The 16,309-nt window shown below is 41.9% G+C and overlaps 1 protein-coding gene across 2 annotated transcripts in view; it reads left to right on the forward strand.

Annotated features, from left to right (window-relative positions):
* nexmif (neurite extension and migration factor) overlaps positions 1 to 13,918 on the forward strand; it is a 68,970-nt gene extending 55,052 nt beyond the window's left edge. Inside the window, exons 2-4 of one of the 2 annotated variants that reach the window (XM_023959251.1) lie at positions 1,694 to 1,821; positions 7,725 to 11,916; positions 12,473 to 13,918. In XM_023959251.1, coding sequence (XP_023815019.1) covers positions 1,743 to 1,821; positions 7,725 to 11,916; positions 12,473 to 12,674 — 4,473 coding nt within the window. In that variant the 5' untranslated portion in view covers positions 1,694 to 1,742 and the 3' untranslated portion in view covers positions 12,675 to 13,918. Of the gene's footprint in view, positions 1 to 1,693; positions 1,822 to 7,724 lie in introns of both variants that reach the window. The other variant, XM_023959253.1, reaches the window with a different exon arrangement.
* The last annotated feature ends 2,391 nt before the right edge of the window (positions 13,919 to 16,309 follow it).

Here is a 16,309-nt window from a genome sequence, read left to right on the forward strand (position 1 = left end):
TGCAGTTAGAAGAGGCTTGGTGCGAAATGTCGAAGCGGTGCAAATTACTCAAATCTTGCTCCAGGCGTTTTCTTGTCTATTCCAATATCTGAAAGACTTGGGGTCATATAATTCTGTCCAGACACAAACACAAATTGTATTTCCCCTCCATTATCAATTTTCAAATGGTTAGCATTTCTATGAATTAAAAGGGACGTCATCTATACATCACAACAAGTTCAACTGGTTTAACTTTCAACGCATGTTCTATGGCTTTTGCACTTCAAAATGTGCGTAGCTACACATGAACGTGTTTTAAACGCAGAAGCCCCAAACACGTGTTTACAGAGACTTTTCATTGAAGGTGGTCGCTTGAATGCGTGTTGCCGAGAGCGGTGTGAATGTAGCTTCAAGGTGGTATGACTGTAGTCTTCACAGGTAAAAGATTTGGTTTAAATGCTACAGAGTAGCTCAGGCATGAGCACATGTTGTGCTTCAAGTAAACAGAACAGACACCGTTTTTTTAAAACGCCATTTAGACCACAAATGTGTTTATATAAGTTATTGTGGTGATTGATTTTGTGTGTTTATTTTATTTTTTATGTAGCATTTTAAAATCTTTTTTTTCACAGTATCTTTGCATTTTTAGGCTTTTTGACGCTATATTATAGCCACAGTACACCCTTGTATTTGCTTCACACATGAGTTCATAAGATATCCCATGAGGTAATTACCCACTGTGCTGGTGTGTATGCAGCTGTAAGCTAAAGCAGGGGTTCCCTTCAGGTAGCTCTAACTCAGGTCAGTGAACAGCTAATGACATTTAGAGGAAAGTGGATAAAAGAGATGGCAGTTGGCTTTAGAAAGCTGCAAACTGCTTTTGTCTTATTTTCTACCGTCTGGCTTAATCTCCAACCTTTTCACAACAAAAGGAGATCATGTTATTAGATGCCCTCCCATGGCTCATTTGTCATCCGGTAGCCCCTACTCCTCCTCCAGAGTGCAACTGCAGAGGAAGAAGGAAGAAAACAGTGTAAAAGAGCAGAAGACAACATGGTCCAGTGTTAATCATTTAGCCGATTTCTGTTTTGTATCGCAGTTGCAGGGGATTGATATCCCTTTCACCTTTATTCCTCCTTTATTCTTGTTTTATCTACCAGTTCCAAGAAGCGGATGAACTTCTGTCAACCTACGAAACAGAGCTTTGTATTGAACTCAACTTGGTGCATTCGCTCACTTACTGTACATTCAGTCATGCTCCGCCATCACCACTAAAAGTTCCCGCAGGAAGGAGTAGCGTCGCAGTTGCTGTCACCTCAGGCGTGGGGCTTTAATCTTGGGTTGTTCTCTTGCTGCACAGGGAGGGAGTCTGCTAATTACAATAAACACGAGCGCTGCTACCTATGTAAAGTTTGCATAGGTTAACAAGTGCCATAAACCTTAAATAAGTTTAAAATAGGATATCATATCTTGCTGTTGCCATAGTGATCTCCACTACAACCTTTGCATGAATTCTTGCTTTGCAAATGAATTTAAGACACGATCATGTAACACAAGACATGCCCTAAGGGTCTTTTTGGATGACGTTTTTGGGCTCATTTAAGGGGTTATTTTCTACAAATAAACTTTTTTTCATCCTCCTGTTGCTTCATTCTGCTTTAGCATCTGGAGCCTCCCCTCACGCTCTCTTTTGTGTCTCTTTGTTTTTCAACAGGTGGACTAGTCAAAATGCTGTGCAAGCGGTGCGACAGTGAGCTGTATTGATGGATGTGTTAACAGACACTTGTCTCACATTGATGGTGAAGACTTCAGAGCTAGAGATTCCAAATGTGGAAAACACAGGTAATCACCTTTTTTGAGACATTCTGACTCCTTAAAAAAGATGCCACTGCATTATAACTTTAAAATGTTACTTCATTTACTTTATTCTTTATTCAATAGTGAAAACAGCTTTTGGTTTTCTAAGAACACACAAGCATTCACATAGGATAAAGCTTTGAAGAGACAAATTAGTATTCCACGTATTTTTTGGTAACAGCTTTCCAGAATTAGTTTTTCCTCTTACTTTTAAGCTTTTTTTTAACTGAACAGAAGCAGGAAACAGGAAACCTGTCCTTTTTTAATGATAACTTGTAAGAAAACATTAAATTAGGCTTTTTAAGCTACTGTTAATCCTCTCTGCTCATTCCTCTGCAACTTGGAGAATATCTGACTTTTCTGATAACAACATGTAAATGCCAGAGACGGGTCTTGCACATGTTCACATTTATTATCCAGCGCAGCTTATTGTGTAAAATAAAGTTTGGTCATTTGAATAAAATCAAATAATCTGTCATAATCCAGGGTTTGTGCAAATATTCTAAAATGATATCTTATTTCCAATTTTTAAAGCCTCATCTCTTTGGTTTTAAAATCATGTTTTACATCTTGAGTGCAAATAGCAAAAAATCTAATTATTCAAATGCATGCGTTTCTAAAATAGAGTTTCCAAATTATACCAAATGATATGCAGATCGAGTTAAAGCGGATACATAAATTAAAAAAAATACAAATCATCAGGTTCAGGAAGAAAGGGATGAAATGCTGCAACAGAGAAGCAATGAGAGCAGGGAGATGCTTTTTTCCCCCACAGAGAAGGCAAATTAAATCAATGCTGCATTTACTTGAATTAACTTTCTACAGCAAATAATAGCACGCTGTTTGTCCTCCCTTATTTTATAATACATTTTAGATAAAAAAACAACAACAATTAATTAAAGAAGAATGATTTTATTTTTGTGAGATCTGTGCAGGATTAGGGATTTACTTAACTTTATCTTTGTGAAAGCAGCCATATGTCAAAAAGTGTCAGACCCAGACAATTACATTTATTTTATATAAACACATTTTTTGGTCAATTTTGGGTTTGCGTTGACGAATACCCCGGGAAGAAACTTTTAAATCTTCATGCAAACGTATATTTACATTCATCCACTTGGAGAGGCAGACCATCTCTCCGTTTTTGTGTTCTTTTGAAGTATGGTTTGAAAATATTTTTTCCTCCCTTCCTGTTATCAAAAAGGAAAAGGTTTGAAATGTCGGACCAACACTGCAGACGATGTCTGTTGAGTCAAACGAGACAATGACCACAGGTCCTACGGCGAGGCTTTGTGTTGGCGCTCCTGCTCCGGCCAGGCTCAGTGGGGACCTCTACGGGTCCCCTCTGTGAGAATAACACAGATTATCTGCGCCTCTCTTCTCACCATTGGGAGGAAGAAAAAAAAGACAAAATACGAGAGTAGGAGCGTAACAAAGTAAACGTAAGGGTGAAAGCATCTCTATTGAGCAGGAATAGGGCATCTCTTTGAGGACGGCTATGAATCATGCGGCAGTTACTCACTGCTTATTATGAACATCCTGTACTGGCTGGATTGATCCTCTCCGCCGCCATTCACAAAATGTCATGTTGTGGAGATGGAGTGAGAAAGGCTTCTGTGGCTGACTGACCAGCTGGATGAGTGAGCACCCCAGGCGGCGCTGCAAAAATGGCTACCTCTGCATTTTAGAGATGTAAAATCCTCTGGATGAGGAGCAGCAAGGAGCAGCGAGAAGAACGGATGAAACAGAGGTTCAAAAAAGCATTTTAAAAGGAAGGAAGGCCGCGTCAGCTGTTTTATTTGCACTGCAGCTCTCCTCTGATAGCATCAGTCTAGGGCTGAAGTGTTTTTGCCGCAGCATCGGGGTTAACTTTGGGAGTTTCCTGTAGTAATAATCCTGTGTTTTCTGTTTTTTGTTGAATCCACAAATTAACTGGAAGTCAGGAGAGGAAAAAGCAGGCATGTGTGTATCCATGTGTGGCATCTGACACACTAATATAAAAAGACCACATGCGCCAACTGGTACTCTCTCCTCGTGTCTGTGACCATGTCCCTCGGCATGGGCTTGTTTGCGCGCTGAGCTGCCTGGCACAGAGCAGCTCGGGCTTACCTCAGTTGGACGAAGCCTCTGAGAGTAATGGCGAGCGCAGGCGAGAGAGCCGGAGCACTAACTGGTCCGGTCTGGTCTGGTCTAGTTTGGCGGTGGGTTGTGCCGTCTAGCATGGCTGGGCTTGGCAGCAGAGGATATCAGAAGATCACTGCCACCTGCCAGCAGCCGGGGTCCTTCCATATGCTCAGTGGTGACTGGCCAGGGCAGATTGCATGAACTGTGTCACATCCAGCCTCAGCTTTTGTTCAAGAAGCCTCTCTCCTGATAGCACTGGTACAGAACTACAACAATTTTAGGGTGATTTCAGAGTGTTAACCTTTTTTTTTTCTTTTTTTCTCTGTTTATCAGCATGAGTCCTGGCAGTAGCAATAAACATTTTTGATGTTTATCTTGTATACCAACCTAGATGCAGGAGTAACATTATTCTGCACCATCTCAGTGAATACGAGGCTGCTGATCCCTCTTTGACCTCTAATGTCAAACTCAATTTGTCAGCTGCAATTGTTGCTGCAAGACCCGGCGTGTGTGCGGATGTGTGCGAATGGGTTTGTGTACCTGTCTAACTGACTGATCTGTGGCACATTCTGAACAGCTGAAGAGCTAATGGTCCAGCTGGAGACAGATGGCCTCTGGATAACACTATACCCCCAAGCCAATACTCACACTCTATCACTCTCCCCCTCATACGCACACATGCACAGGATAGATTGTTAATCCATTATAAACCCAGAGGAAAGACATTTTTCAAGATGAGTTAAATGTTTCGCTGCAAGTTTGAACAATCTCTTGGCAACATAAGTTGGCAGCTTTGGTTTGTTGTGAGCGCAAAAGGATAAAGGAAGCTAAAATAATATCTCTCTGCTTTTTGGAGCTCTCCTGTGTTTAATGGATCTACTCTTATCAGACTAATTGAAGAGTTTATATGGAGGTGCTGCTAATTCTTTTCTCCATACGTTCCCAAAAAAATGGTGGATCTTTGTGGTTTTATTTATAGAAAAAGGCCCATTCCAATTAAGATAGTGTTTTTGTTGTTTTTGTGGCATTTATACTCATGATGGAGGACATATATAAAGAAAATTGGGAAGCTCATATAGGCAAATCACAAGCTCCCTGCTCTGTTCCATTCTAATGCATCCACTTGCAGACAAATAGATTCATGTATGTCTTCGTTTTCCTCGTCTGAGCTGGAATTTGACTCAAAACTGTACGACTGGATATACTTCAATATTGCTCGCCATTTTTGTAGCACCGGTAATGTTAATTTGGGGTTGTTAGAGGCTGTAAACTAGCGGAAGAGAATGCACCAACAGTCCCACAACACAGGTGAATTTCTATTGAACTCCTGCCGCTCTGCAGAAACTATGTCCAAGAAGACGATACAGGGTTTTGGTTTTGCCCCAAAACATCATAATCATAATTAAAAGACCTATGGAGAAAATTTGAAAATGGATCAAAAGATGACTGAAGTGGGACTTTAAGTTGAGGTCTTTCTGGCTCGCGTTCTTCTGTCACCTTTGACACTTGAACAGCTTCCTTTCTTTGAAAAAGGAGGTGAAGGGAAACCTCTCCTAATGTTTTCCCTCATTCCAGATGACAGAAATACAGTTGTCTCTTTTTAGTAGGCGTCGCTGTAGCTCCCGTTTGTCTGCAGGCTTCAGACCGGGTGAGGCTGGCTCTCAGGAAATTTCATTACCTCATTAAAAATGTCTAAACTCGTAATCGTATTCACAGATTTACTCCTCACTGATACAGTTATGCCCAATACTATTTGCTAAGCACCCCCCACCTCCCTCAAGCATTTATCACTACCTCAATAGTGATCAGGCACATCCATTCAGAAATGGGGGTGGTTGCTAGTTAACCTCTGTAAGTGTGATAATTGCTGTGCTGTTTTCTTGTATTTCGAAATTCCTCCCTGGCATCATTTTAAAGGATGTGTGTGAGGCAGCAGCCTGGAATTGTTGAGAGGGAGGCAGGTGTAGAAGATATTGGTTATACAGTCTCCAGCATATGGGCCTGTCGTGTCCCATGTGTACATACCTGCCTCTGCTGCTGTCGTCTAATTATGAAGAGCAAACAAAGCTATCTGCCTGCTGCCACAAGGCAGCTTCTATGAGTTTTGATTGTAACACATCAGATGTGCGTCTTATGCCTATTTAGACGTTGCTGCAAATGGGTTGCAGAAAAATCGCCATAGCTCACTTTCTATTAAGCTGTTATTGTAACTGCTGCAGCTAATTTGTGTCATGTCACTGTGTACTTTAAAGCTTAAAACAGAGGAAGCGGAAGAAAAAGAAAAAAAAAATCACATGTGAAGTTCTTGGTAATTATGCTTTCATCCATTTTCTATTTGAATTTAAAAAAAATTCTGCTTTTAAAACTCTGTGTGAGTTCAGACCAGAATAATCCAGTCAGTTCTGTTTGCTTGGAAGGCTTGCTGAAAATGTTTCACTTTTATTTCAAAAAGGCAATTATGATTACGGTGGCTGTAAGGAACCAAATTACAGTGGACCAAAGACTGCTTAACTAAAGCCCAAAAGTAGGTAAAGTTGAGATGTTTTAAATAAAAAGAAATGACCTAAAAGATTGTAAACCATATTTGTTTAGAATTTATTCACAACAGAGCACGATATATATGACATAAAAAGGGTTTAAAAGTGAAAAATTCAACAATTTTTTCTTTGAATAAGTCTATTTTCAATTTTGTTACATATCTTGAAAGAAACTGACCTGATTGGCAACAAATAGCTGCGAAAGCAATAGAATTTGGTGTGTAAGGGACAGGGCAGAAGAGCTATAAAAGATGCTTGCGGGTTTTGGGCCCAGACGATAGAGCATTGCTTGAATTTGTCAGTAAAAAAACGAAACTACGGACTTCTACACATAAAAGGAGCTTATTAACTAAAACTGAACAGCTTGGTAAATGAGAAACTGAGACCTGCTGTGATCATGTCAGTTAAGAAATCAGAAACAGAAAAGTGAAAAGTTTAAAATAGCCTGAAGACCAAATGTAATATACTGAGCATATTAACATTGTAATGTAGTTTTCTGCTCTTCATTTACAGACCCACCCCAATAAAAAATCTTGGTGTTTTTTGTGGCATTTTTCTCATTATGGAGGACATATTTAAAGAAAATTAAGAGAACATTTGCATTTCTGAGTAGTTCTTTATCAAATTGTTGTGAATCAGGAGCAGACAAAAAAAATGCAGTTTCAAAAAGCTTGTGGGTGTGATGTAAAGGCTACAGTCTGCGGGCCTCACGGTTGTCTGTATTCACACCAGAATAAGTTTGCAAATAATTCTAAAACCTATTTTTAGCTAAACCCGAGTTCATTTTTTGAGGTTATTGTTGTCCAAAACCATTTAATAACTGCATTTATACACAGGCAGAGTAACAAAGCACAAAAGCACCAATTTTTAATGTTTAAAGTCTTCATTTAAATGACATACAGGTTAACAATATGGCTTTTAAACTATTATACTGAAGCCTATTTTTGTTACAATTGTATAAAAAGTGTATAAAAATGTGTTTTTCTTTTAGCTCTTCATCGTTGTATTAACTTGTGCTACCTCTTGTTCATCATCTCAGAGAAGGGGCGTTTAAGTTTGAATATCAACTGTGCGTTGGTAGTGTTTAAGACTGGAATCACAGAATGACATTTAGAGCTCCGGGGGGTTAATTGACAATAAGTGCATTTGAGCAGGGTAGAACAATGTGACTACAACATAAAACAATGTTAATTTTAAAGAGCTGAAAGCTTTTCCTTCTCCCTGCAGGGGTATGTGAGCAGAGTGGTGATCTGAGTCTGTGCGGACTCGTCAATGCTGCTCTCCCTCCATCCTCCTCGCCTCCTCCTGCCGCAGAGACTTTGCAGCGGGCCTGCATAACACGCCAGAGGACCACTCCTACATCAGCATCCCTTCGCCTGCCTGTTGGCACAGACCCCTCTCTCTGCCTGACAGTGGCCCCCTGCCCCGCCTCTGATGATGCTCCATCTGTAGTCCCCCATCTCCTCCACTCTTCCACGTCGCTTCCCGACCTGACTGTAAGCACCTGGAGTCCAGCAGGAGACGCAAAGAAACCCCCCCCTGCACTGCCTGTCTCCCTGCCCCTGTCATCGACAATGATGGAGCCTGGCCCCGTGTCCGCTCTGACAGAGGAATGTCTTCTTCAGCCAACAAGAAACTGCCTTGGCTGTTACATCGAAACCCGTGACGCTTCGGATGCTACTGCCATCCAAAACCCATCCCATGACCCCAACCCCAACACAGACCCCGGACTAAGTGTTCGGATAGGAGATGTAAGCCGAGAAGACTACTCGGACATCAACAACATCAGCATCCAGTGCCTGAGCCATGCAGGGGAGACAACCAGTCACTATGGGGAACAGCTCCTCTCTGACCAGCTACTCAGCTTTCCCCTGCCCAAAACCTCCAGTGAGTGCAAGAGAGCAGATGGCAACAAAGCAACAGTGGACTGTGAAGACCCAGAAGATGATGCCACGGCTAAGAACCTGTATGAGGGACTGTTACTAGACAAAGTCAGTGGAGAAGAGGCCCTGCTGGCGAATGCGGGTCAGGACTGGGGCTACTTTGAGTCCTTTATCAGCGAGAGTAAGATGGAGCTGCTGGACCTTTGCTCCAAGAATGAACTGTCGGTCAATCTTTTCTCTGAGGAGGATGTTGACAATCTCTTTGATGATGAAGATGATGATTCAACGCTAAGCAGTGACGTGTGCTCGCTGAAGATTCGTTACGAGTCCTTCCAGGACAACATGAGAGAAAAGACAAATGTGCTTCAGGAGGAGACGCAGTTTAACTTCTTCCCCAGTGTCCTGACCAACTGTGCCAAGAAAGAGGACGGAGCCCCTGTCTTGAAGAGGAGCACTGAGGGTCTGCAGCCCAAAGCTGACGAGCTCATCATGGTGACAGCACAGGAGGTGAAACCCGCAGATTGCAGTGGCTCACTCGATGACTCTCAAGGCTCCCCGATGTCCACCTCCAAAGTCAGCTACCTAATAGACTTCAACTCCACGGAGGAGTCAGGGGAGTTCAGCGATGACAGCTCCTGCACTGGCTCCTCCTCAGACACGCTGCAAGAGGGCAGGTTCAAAAAGGGTCCCTCGAAAAGATTTCTTAGCCCATCAAACCCTCTCAATTATGGCCTACGCTCCAAGAGGAAGGTTCGATACAGCGACGATTATCTATATGACGTTGATTCGCTCGAGAGTGAAAAGAATGCTGAGAAAAAGGAGAAACCGCCCTCTGGGCAGAAAGAAGAGGAGGACGTGGATTGGTGCCCTAAAAAGCGGCGAAAATCCTGCCGCAAAGAGCCACCTGTGGTCATCAAGTACATCATCATCAACAGGTTTAAAGGAGAAAGACTCATGTCGGTGAAACTGGGCAAGCTGGACCCGGTGGATTCGACTGTGAGCTTAAATGCAGACACTGTGGGCAAATATGAGACACTGGCTCCTCTGAAGGCTTTCTGGCAAGAGAAGCAAAGAGAAAGGCAGGAACAGTTTAAGCTGGCTGCAAGAGATAAACAACAACGCGGTTTTCATCTAAACGGACGCCATCATCGGCCTTTCAATTCTAGTCATCCCAAAAGGAAATACAAGATTGCAAACAGGCTTAAGGTTCAGAGGATTCACACTGTGGAGCAATCAGCAACAGCACAGAACTCTCCCCTCTCTGATCAGGGCCAAGGAAGTGTCACTAAAGAGGAGACCACCCCCACAGTAAGAGGAATAATAGCGGCCCCAGGCCTCCCCGTCACATTAGACACAAACTCCATCACACACACAGTCACGGCAAAGAGCCGCTCCCAGGAGAGGGAGGAAAGGGAGGGGAGAAGATTGGGAGGAAATAAAACATTCAGGATAAGGAAATTCAAAAGCGAAGCCAGGCTGAGGAGCAAGAAAATGAAAGAGGCAGAAGGAGAGGAGGGGAGGAGCGTGACAAATGAAGCGGATGCCTGCGTCTCTGCGGCACAGATTGAGGACCCTACTGCGGGGTTAGAACAGGGAGGCATTAGTTCAACCACAGCTAAACCCAATTTCTCTGACAATGCCACCACCACTCAGGCATCTGAGGAAAAATTCCCCTTTGTTTCATCCACCTGCTCTCCTGACAAAGCAACCTCCTCAGAGGAGGTGGAGACAGGTGTCCCTGTTATCCCTGGAGGCTACCTGCAGACCCTGTTAGATGCCACAGACTCCTCCAGTGGAGCAGCTATCTCCTACTTCCCGCAGCAGTCCTCTAGGCAGCAGTATCCTCTGGGGCTGTCCCTGGAGGAGAAACAGTTTTCTTCTCTGCAACTTGCTCAGAGCTGCGTCCTCTCTCCTCCATCTGAGTCAGAGCTCCAGCAGTCACCGCAGAACTGCCCCAGCTTCCCCCAGATGTGGCACCAACAACTGTGTGCAAATCACAGCCAAAGCTTTGGGCCCGAGACCCCCGACACTCCCATCTTACCCAACAACTTCCCAGCTGCGGTGCCCCTGAATGACAACCTGCCAGTATCTAACTACAGCCAGCTGAGCCCGGAGGCTGACAGGCTGCTTTATGAGAAGAGCTACCTGACTGAGGCGGGGCTCCAGCCTGGGGCTGATCTGCAAGTGTGTCAGTCTGCCTGTGTGGAGGGCCAGGTGCAATACCAGAGAGGGTCCCTGAGCACAGACAATGGTAGGCTCATCAGTTATGACTCAGTGGGCTCTCTGTCAGCCTCCTCCAGCAATTATAGTTCTCTCAGCCTCAAGTCTTGTGAGCGGGAGGGCGAAGAAGAGGGCCGGGACGGCTTCTTAACTCACTGCAGTCCCAAACTGGTGATTCAGCAGAGTGTAGATGCCCTCACGCCACTCAGGGAGTCCTCTGACTTGCTGGATATCTCCAACTTCACTCCTGACAAGTTCAGACACTCGTCGCTGTCAGAGTTGTCCCCTCCTGAGACCCCCAACCTGTCCCCACAGGTGGTGGGGCGTGAGATGAAGATGGCGGGAAATGTTGGAGAATACCAGGATGCAAACGAAATGACTGTGGACTGTAACATGGAGGTGAAGTGGAACTGTGAGGCCATACAGCAACAGGAGCGCACAACAAATGCATACATAGTGGAGGACGGTCAGTTCCCACTGCACAGCTTTAACAGTCAAGAAGTTGCAGGTTTGGACAAGAAAGACAAGTTTGACAGCCAGGCCAGTGACATGTTGGATGGTGCAAAAAGCATAAAGTCAAAGAGGAAAAGCAGTTGCAAACAGACAACCGCAGGACAGAGTCCAAAGAAAGCCCGGGCCCCCAGAGCTCCCAAGTCCGAAAAGGTCAAAACCCCTAAGCAGAACTCTCGGTCCACCAAAAAGATAAAGGCCATGTTAGAAGGGAAGGCAGCAAAGAACCAGGCAGGTGGTTGTGGCACAGGCCTGACTGACAGTAGCAGTACTGGGGACTGGTCTGGCACTGGCTGGTCTGAGAGTAACAGCCTGGTAGGGGATGACCAGAGAGAGTTTGAGGAGCCTTCCAACATTCTGTCCAACATTGTCTCTGGCATGGCCGAGGTCCAAAGGTTTATGATGGCCTCTATCGAGCCACTGTGGAATCCCATGTCTGAGGCCTGCATGCCCTCGGAGGCCAACAGCCTCAACCTTAAGACCCTCAAAATCTTGGCAGGAACAGAGGCCGACCTGAAGAAAAAAGGAGCCGTACTGACGGGGGCTGGCAGAGGCAGGAAGCCCGGGGGAAAGGGAGTGAAAAACCAGGCCAAATTCAACCCCTCGCATCCCTTGTTCCCTCAGCTAGCATTGGGCTGTAACATGTTTGACAAACCAAACTTTATTAACCCAGGGCCCGCGCACAAAAAGCTATACCGCCACAAGACCAGTGCAAAGTTCCCTCGGATTGAGACGTTGAAGGGGAAGCGAGCTGAGAGAGACCCAAATAAGGACATAGCACTGATGACTTCTTTTGAGAAACTGAGGTAATATTTTGTTATCAGCTGCTAATGTGACCCCCTTCTCACTCCCCCACCCCACTACCTGCTCAGCCCTCCCTCCCAAGCATACCTACACTGACGCAATGCCAGAGCTGCATGAGTGCTACGTTTCCCCCGACTACTCCCACTTCCTTTTTAACACCCCTGAGGAGGAAATTAATATCTGCATGAAAAACTTCTTGTACTTTGCAAACTACCTATTGAGTGATTGTGTCAAGCTTGATTGAGATTGGAAATGACCATGGCTGCATTTTTTTCTTGCTTTTGTTGTTTCTGCTTCGTTTATTCTTCTAATGGTCGTTTTTTTTTTTGCATTTACTTTTGTCAAATAAGAAAAAAAAAAGAGGATGAGCTTTGAAAAACAGCTCTTGTCGCCTTTTTGACGAACTTTGTTTTGTATTTTCCCAGCAGAACAAGCTCTCCTGTATTCTATCTTTCTTTCCCCTCTTCCCCCCCCTAAAGATGTAGCTATATACACAAATGCATTAAGTGACATCTACGCAACCCCCCTTCCCTCTCCTCATCTGTTTTTTGTATGCAGAATATGGATGTCCTGTTGTTGCTGTCCTTCATACACTGCCTGGCTCATTTCAAGAGGGAAATCTACAGTTATTGAGCCCTGTTTAAATCCAAGACATCTTAAACACACAAGATGGGACCATTTTGTATTGATGACATATCAGACGTTTTTTTTGTGTTTTTTTTTTTGTTTTTTTTTGCTATTGTTTCCCTCCTGTTCTTAAGGTTGGAATAACTCCCCCATTCCCTTTTATCGAGCATTTCTTTTTCCTTCTGGAGATGAACTGATGATCTAAATTAACATTTTTACGCCTTGCAAATTCATAAAAGCTCCACCCTCAGAGTATTTTTGTCAATGTTGTTGTACAGGGACATGCAATATTTGCATAAAAAAAGATGATTATAATCTTAAAATCAATGTGCCAAAAGTAACAATGCTGTGTAAATGACCTCTTATATATGTGTGAATATTGGCTGTTCCTCTTTTCTATCCATTGGGAAATATTGGCTGCTCGGGTTGGAGGCTCCTCACAGAGACTTGCAACTACAGGAATTCTGTTTCTTAATTTTTTTTCTTTTTTTTTGAGACTTTTTCCTCTCTACTCTGATGAAAGGCACCAACAGCTGGCAGTGGTACGCCACCACTCTCTAAACCAAATCTGTATGACTGAATTCTCTTCGTGTCCCACCCACCCCTTGCTTTGCTTGCCAAATTCCGTTTACCTCAACATTGCCTGGCACTGAGAAGCAACAAAAGAGAGGCAAAGGGAAGATGGGCTCTGAAGCCCACTGTAAAGGAAGGGGATGGAGGGAAAAAATGTAAGATGTTATCATCGGCTCCCTTTTTCTGGACCACCTTTAGTGGAGCGAACATGGCTGAGGGTAAAGCAAGGGAGTCACTTGTCACTTGGGGCTGTGCCTCACGAGATAGCTATTTGTACTGGAAAATTAAGAGGAATTGATTGCGTCTATAAATCTGATGCGTGCATCAGCGGAGAACAGACAATTTTTTTTGCAGTAACTGTGAATATTAAAAAAAGCAGTTTTCAGTACAAATGGAACCAGTAGTCTTGTAAATGAAGGAAACGCATGTCTTTGCATTCTATCTTGCCTGAAACATTTGAATTTTTATTGACATGGTTATGTAATTCATTTCTTAACATTGCCTTACTTTCTGAGTTGCACCTCTCGTATTTGTTTGTTTTTTGGGTTGACTCTTCACATGATGTCCCAATTGAGCTGTTTCATTTACATTTTGTATTGGTTTGGGTTTTAATGTTGCCCCATTCTGAACTTTATTCTGAAAGCAGAAAATATATTTAAGGCCACAAAAGAACTGCACAAATGGAAGAAAACTACATATTTATAAATGTATATGGGTATTATCTAATGCAGTGAATTCCCTACATTATAAGTTACTTTGGGCTCATTCACTACCTCAGAGCTGATATAAAACATCCGAAATCCATTAAAAAAAAAAGATCATACAATCATGTTCAATCAGTTATAAAATCTTTAGATTTTATAAGCTTAAAGGGATTTCAGGAGGAATGCAGAGCCAATCAAGCAGTTACAGAAGACCATTTTTTTCATGTGTGCCCTTAAAAAACAGGGTCTACATGTTCTCTGTTTTGCAAACAATAATGGGATTTTTGGCAGTGGTTACATGGGACTGCATGAAGATTTGCTGGCAATTTAATTGATTAGCTTCAGACCTTATCACCCCCAGGGTATGGCAATTCCTAACACACAGGTTTTAGTAAGTGATTGCTTGCATATTTAAGGCAGGAATCACAATCAATCTTTCTGTGTCGCTTTATTCCACTTTTTTTGCCATGATCCGTTGTTTATTTTGTTTTGTTTTTTTCCTATAGTGTATCAGGGTTAGGACCAAGACAAGCTGCTGATGGGAAGCTTCACATGGGCTGCAGGCCCATTTTAGTCTGCCTTCTCTCGTTTCTGCCTATTGTCAAATTGAATGTACTTCTCTGAGTTCATAGTTTATCAATTCTATCTTTTTTCTTTTTGTTTCTAAAATGTGCCACTGTTAAGCTGCCTCATGTTAATGGTGCTAAGAAAGTGAAATGTTTCTTTTCTTCTTTATTTCTTTATTTATATATATATATATATATATATATATATATATATATATATATATATATATATATATATATATATATATATATATATATATATATATATATATATATATATATATATATATACATTCTTATTTCCTTTTGTTTTGTTTTTTCTTTCCCAGAAGAAAAAAAAAGAAATGCAAATTAGATTAGGTACCTAACCCTCTTTATGAATGTATATTATAATGTTATGTTTGATGTATTCACTTCATGATTCTTTGACACTGATTGGAATTTTGTTCGCTCTTTTCATTAAAAGATTATCGAGCTTTATATATACTGTCTAGAGTTGTTACCTGAAGGAATCTTAATGAACTCTTGACACTACAAAATCTTGTATATTTTTTGTGTGCCAATTTGTAACATATTTTGTAAGTGTATATTTTTCTTAGAAAGTGCTGTGAAGTATTTGTGTGTGTGAGTAACCTTTTATGCACCTCTGTGGGCAGTGGAAAAGGATTCTACAGTGACAAGTTTCTGGTTTTAAAAACCAAAATATGAAAGTATTGACAGAAAACTAGAAATATTTACATTTTGTTGGGAGTTTTGTAATAAGACCATGATTTTGTTGTGGGAGTGTTGTGTTACTGTGCAAAAACACAATTAAGCAAAGAAAAAGAAAAAAAAAACTTGGAAAAAATATAATTTGTGAACAATTTGCTGTTTTATAGATTTTCATGTAAATTATTTGAGTATTATTTTTGTTTTGTTTTTTTCCTTTTCTTTTCTTTTTGGTTTTTTGTTGTAACTGTTGCAAAGGTTTTAAATATTTGTGATCAAGCCTGTATGGTGATAATGTAATATTGGTAACTTGCTGAGTTTTGTAATAATGTTTATGGAGTAAATATACAAATTAAAATAAGATTTTGAATGCTGCTTTCTGAAGAGATCTAGGCTGTGTTTTCTACCACCCACTTACTGCTTCTGCTTCTGTTGCCAGGTGTGCATGGTATCAGTATATCCATAACATTTTATGCAAAAAAAAAAGTTTTTTTCTGCCTAATTTCTAAGAAAAAGGCTATAAATGAAGGTGATAGAAATATTTTAACTTCAAATCTTATTAAGTGTGTGGACAGGATTAGTAATCTCCCTCCATCTAAACTGCTGTCATAAAAAAAATATGGAAAGAACTAATCTGAGATTTTGCGCCATGAACTGTGCGAGCTTAAAACCACCTTAATATCTCCAATTAGTCCAACCGTGTTTGTAACATTGAAAGATTCTTAGAGGAAAGTCACTTTAATTTCTTTTACAAGTCTGGTTTTGGCTCATGTTATTCTAATGTCAAATCTAATTAGCACTCAGGGTCAGGCTTTGCTGGAGTGACTGCTCATCCATAACTCTGAGCTAAGGCGGCTGTGGTCCACACTGCAACTCATTCTGGCATGCTTAATTGGAGCTTGAGACGAAGTCTCGCACCATAAACAGATCCTGTGATGTATGCCTCTAAAATTGTCAGCTGGTATTAGTATTGTTTTCGTTCTTTAGTCACCCGTAGCAGATAACGGAGAGAGCAAATTATAAGATGGAATGTCTAATGGAACAGATCAGATACACCTGTGGTTATTAAATGAGACCCTTGTTTTCCCAGTACAAGCTTAAACTGCACAGACAGGCGGTTCCATTGAGAAGACAGTTGTTTGCACCTTGTCTTTCTTTGTTAATCATTACCAAGAAAACAAAACATTTTTATAAAGTGAGCCAACCTCAAATCACAC

This window comes from Oryzias latipes, chromosome 10 (assembly GCF_002234675.1).
Source record: "Oryzias latipes chromosome 10, ASM223467v1".
NCBI lineage: Eukaryota > Metazoa > Chordata > Actinopteri > Beloniformes > Adrianichthyidae > Oryzias > Oryzias latipes.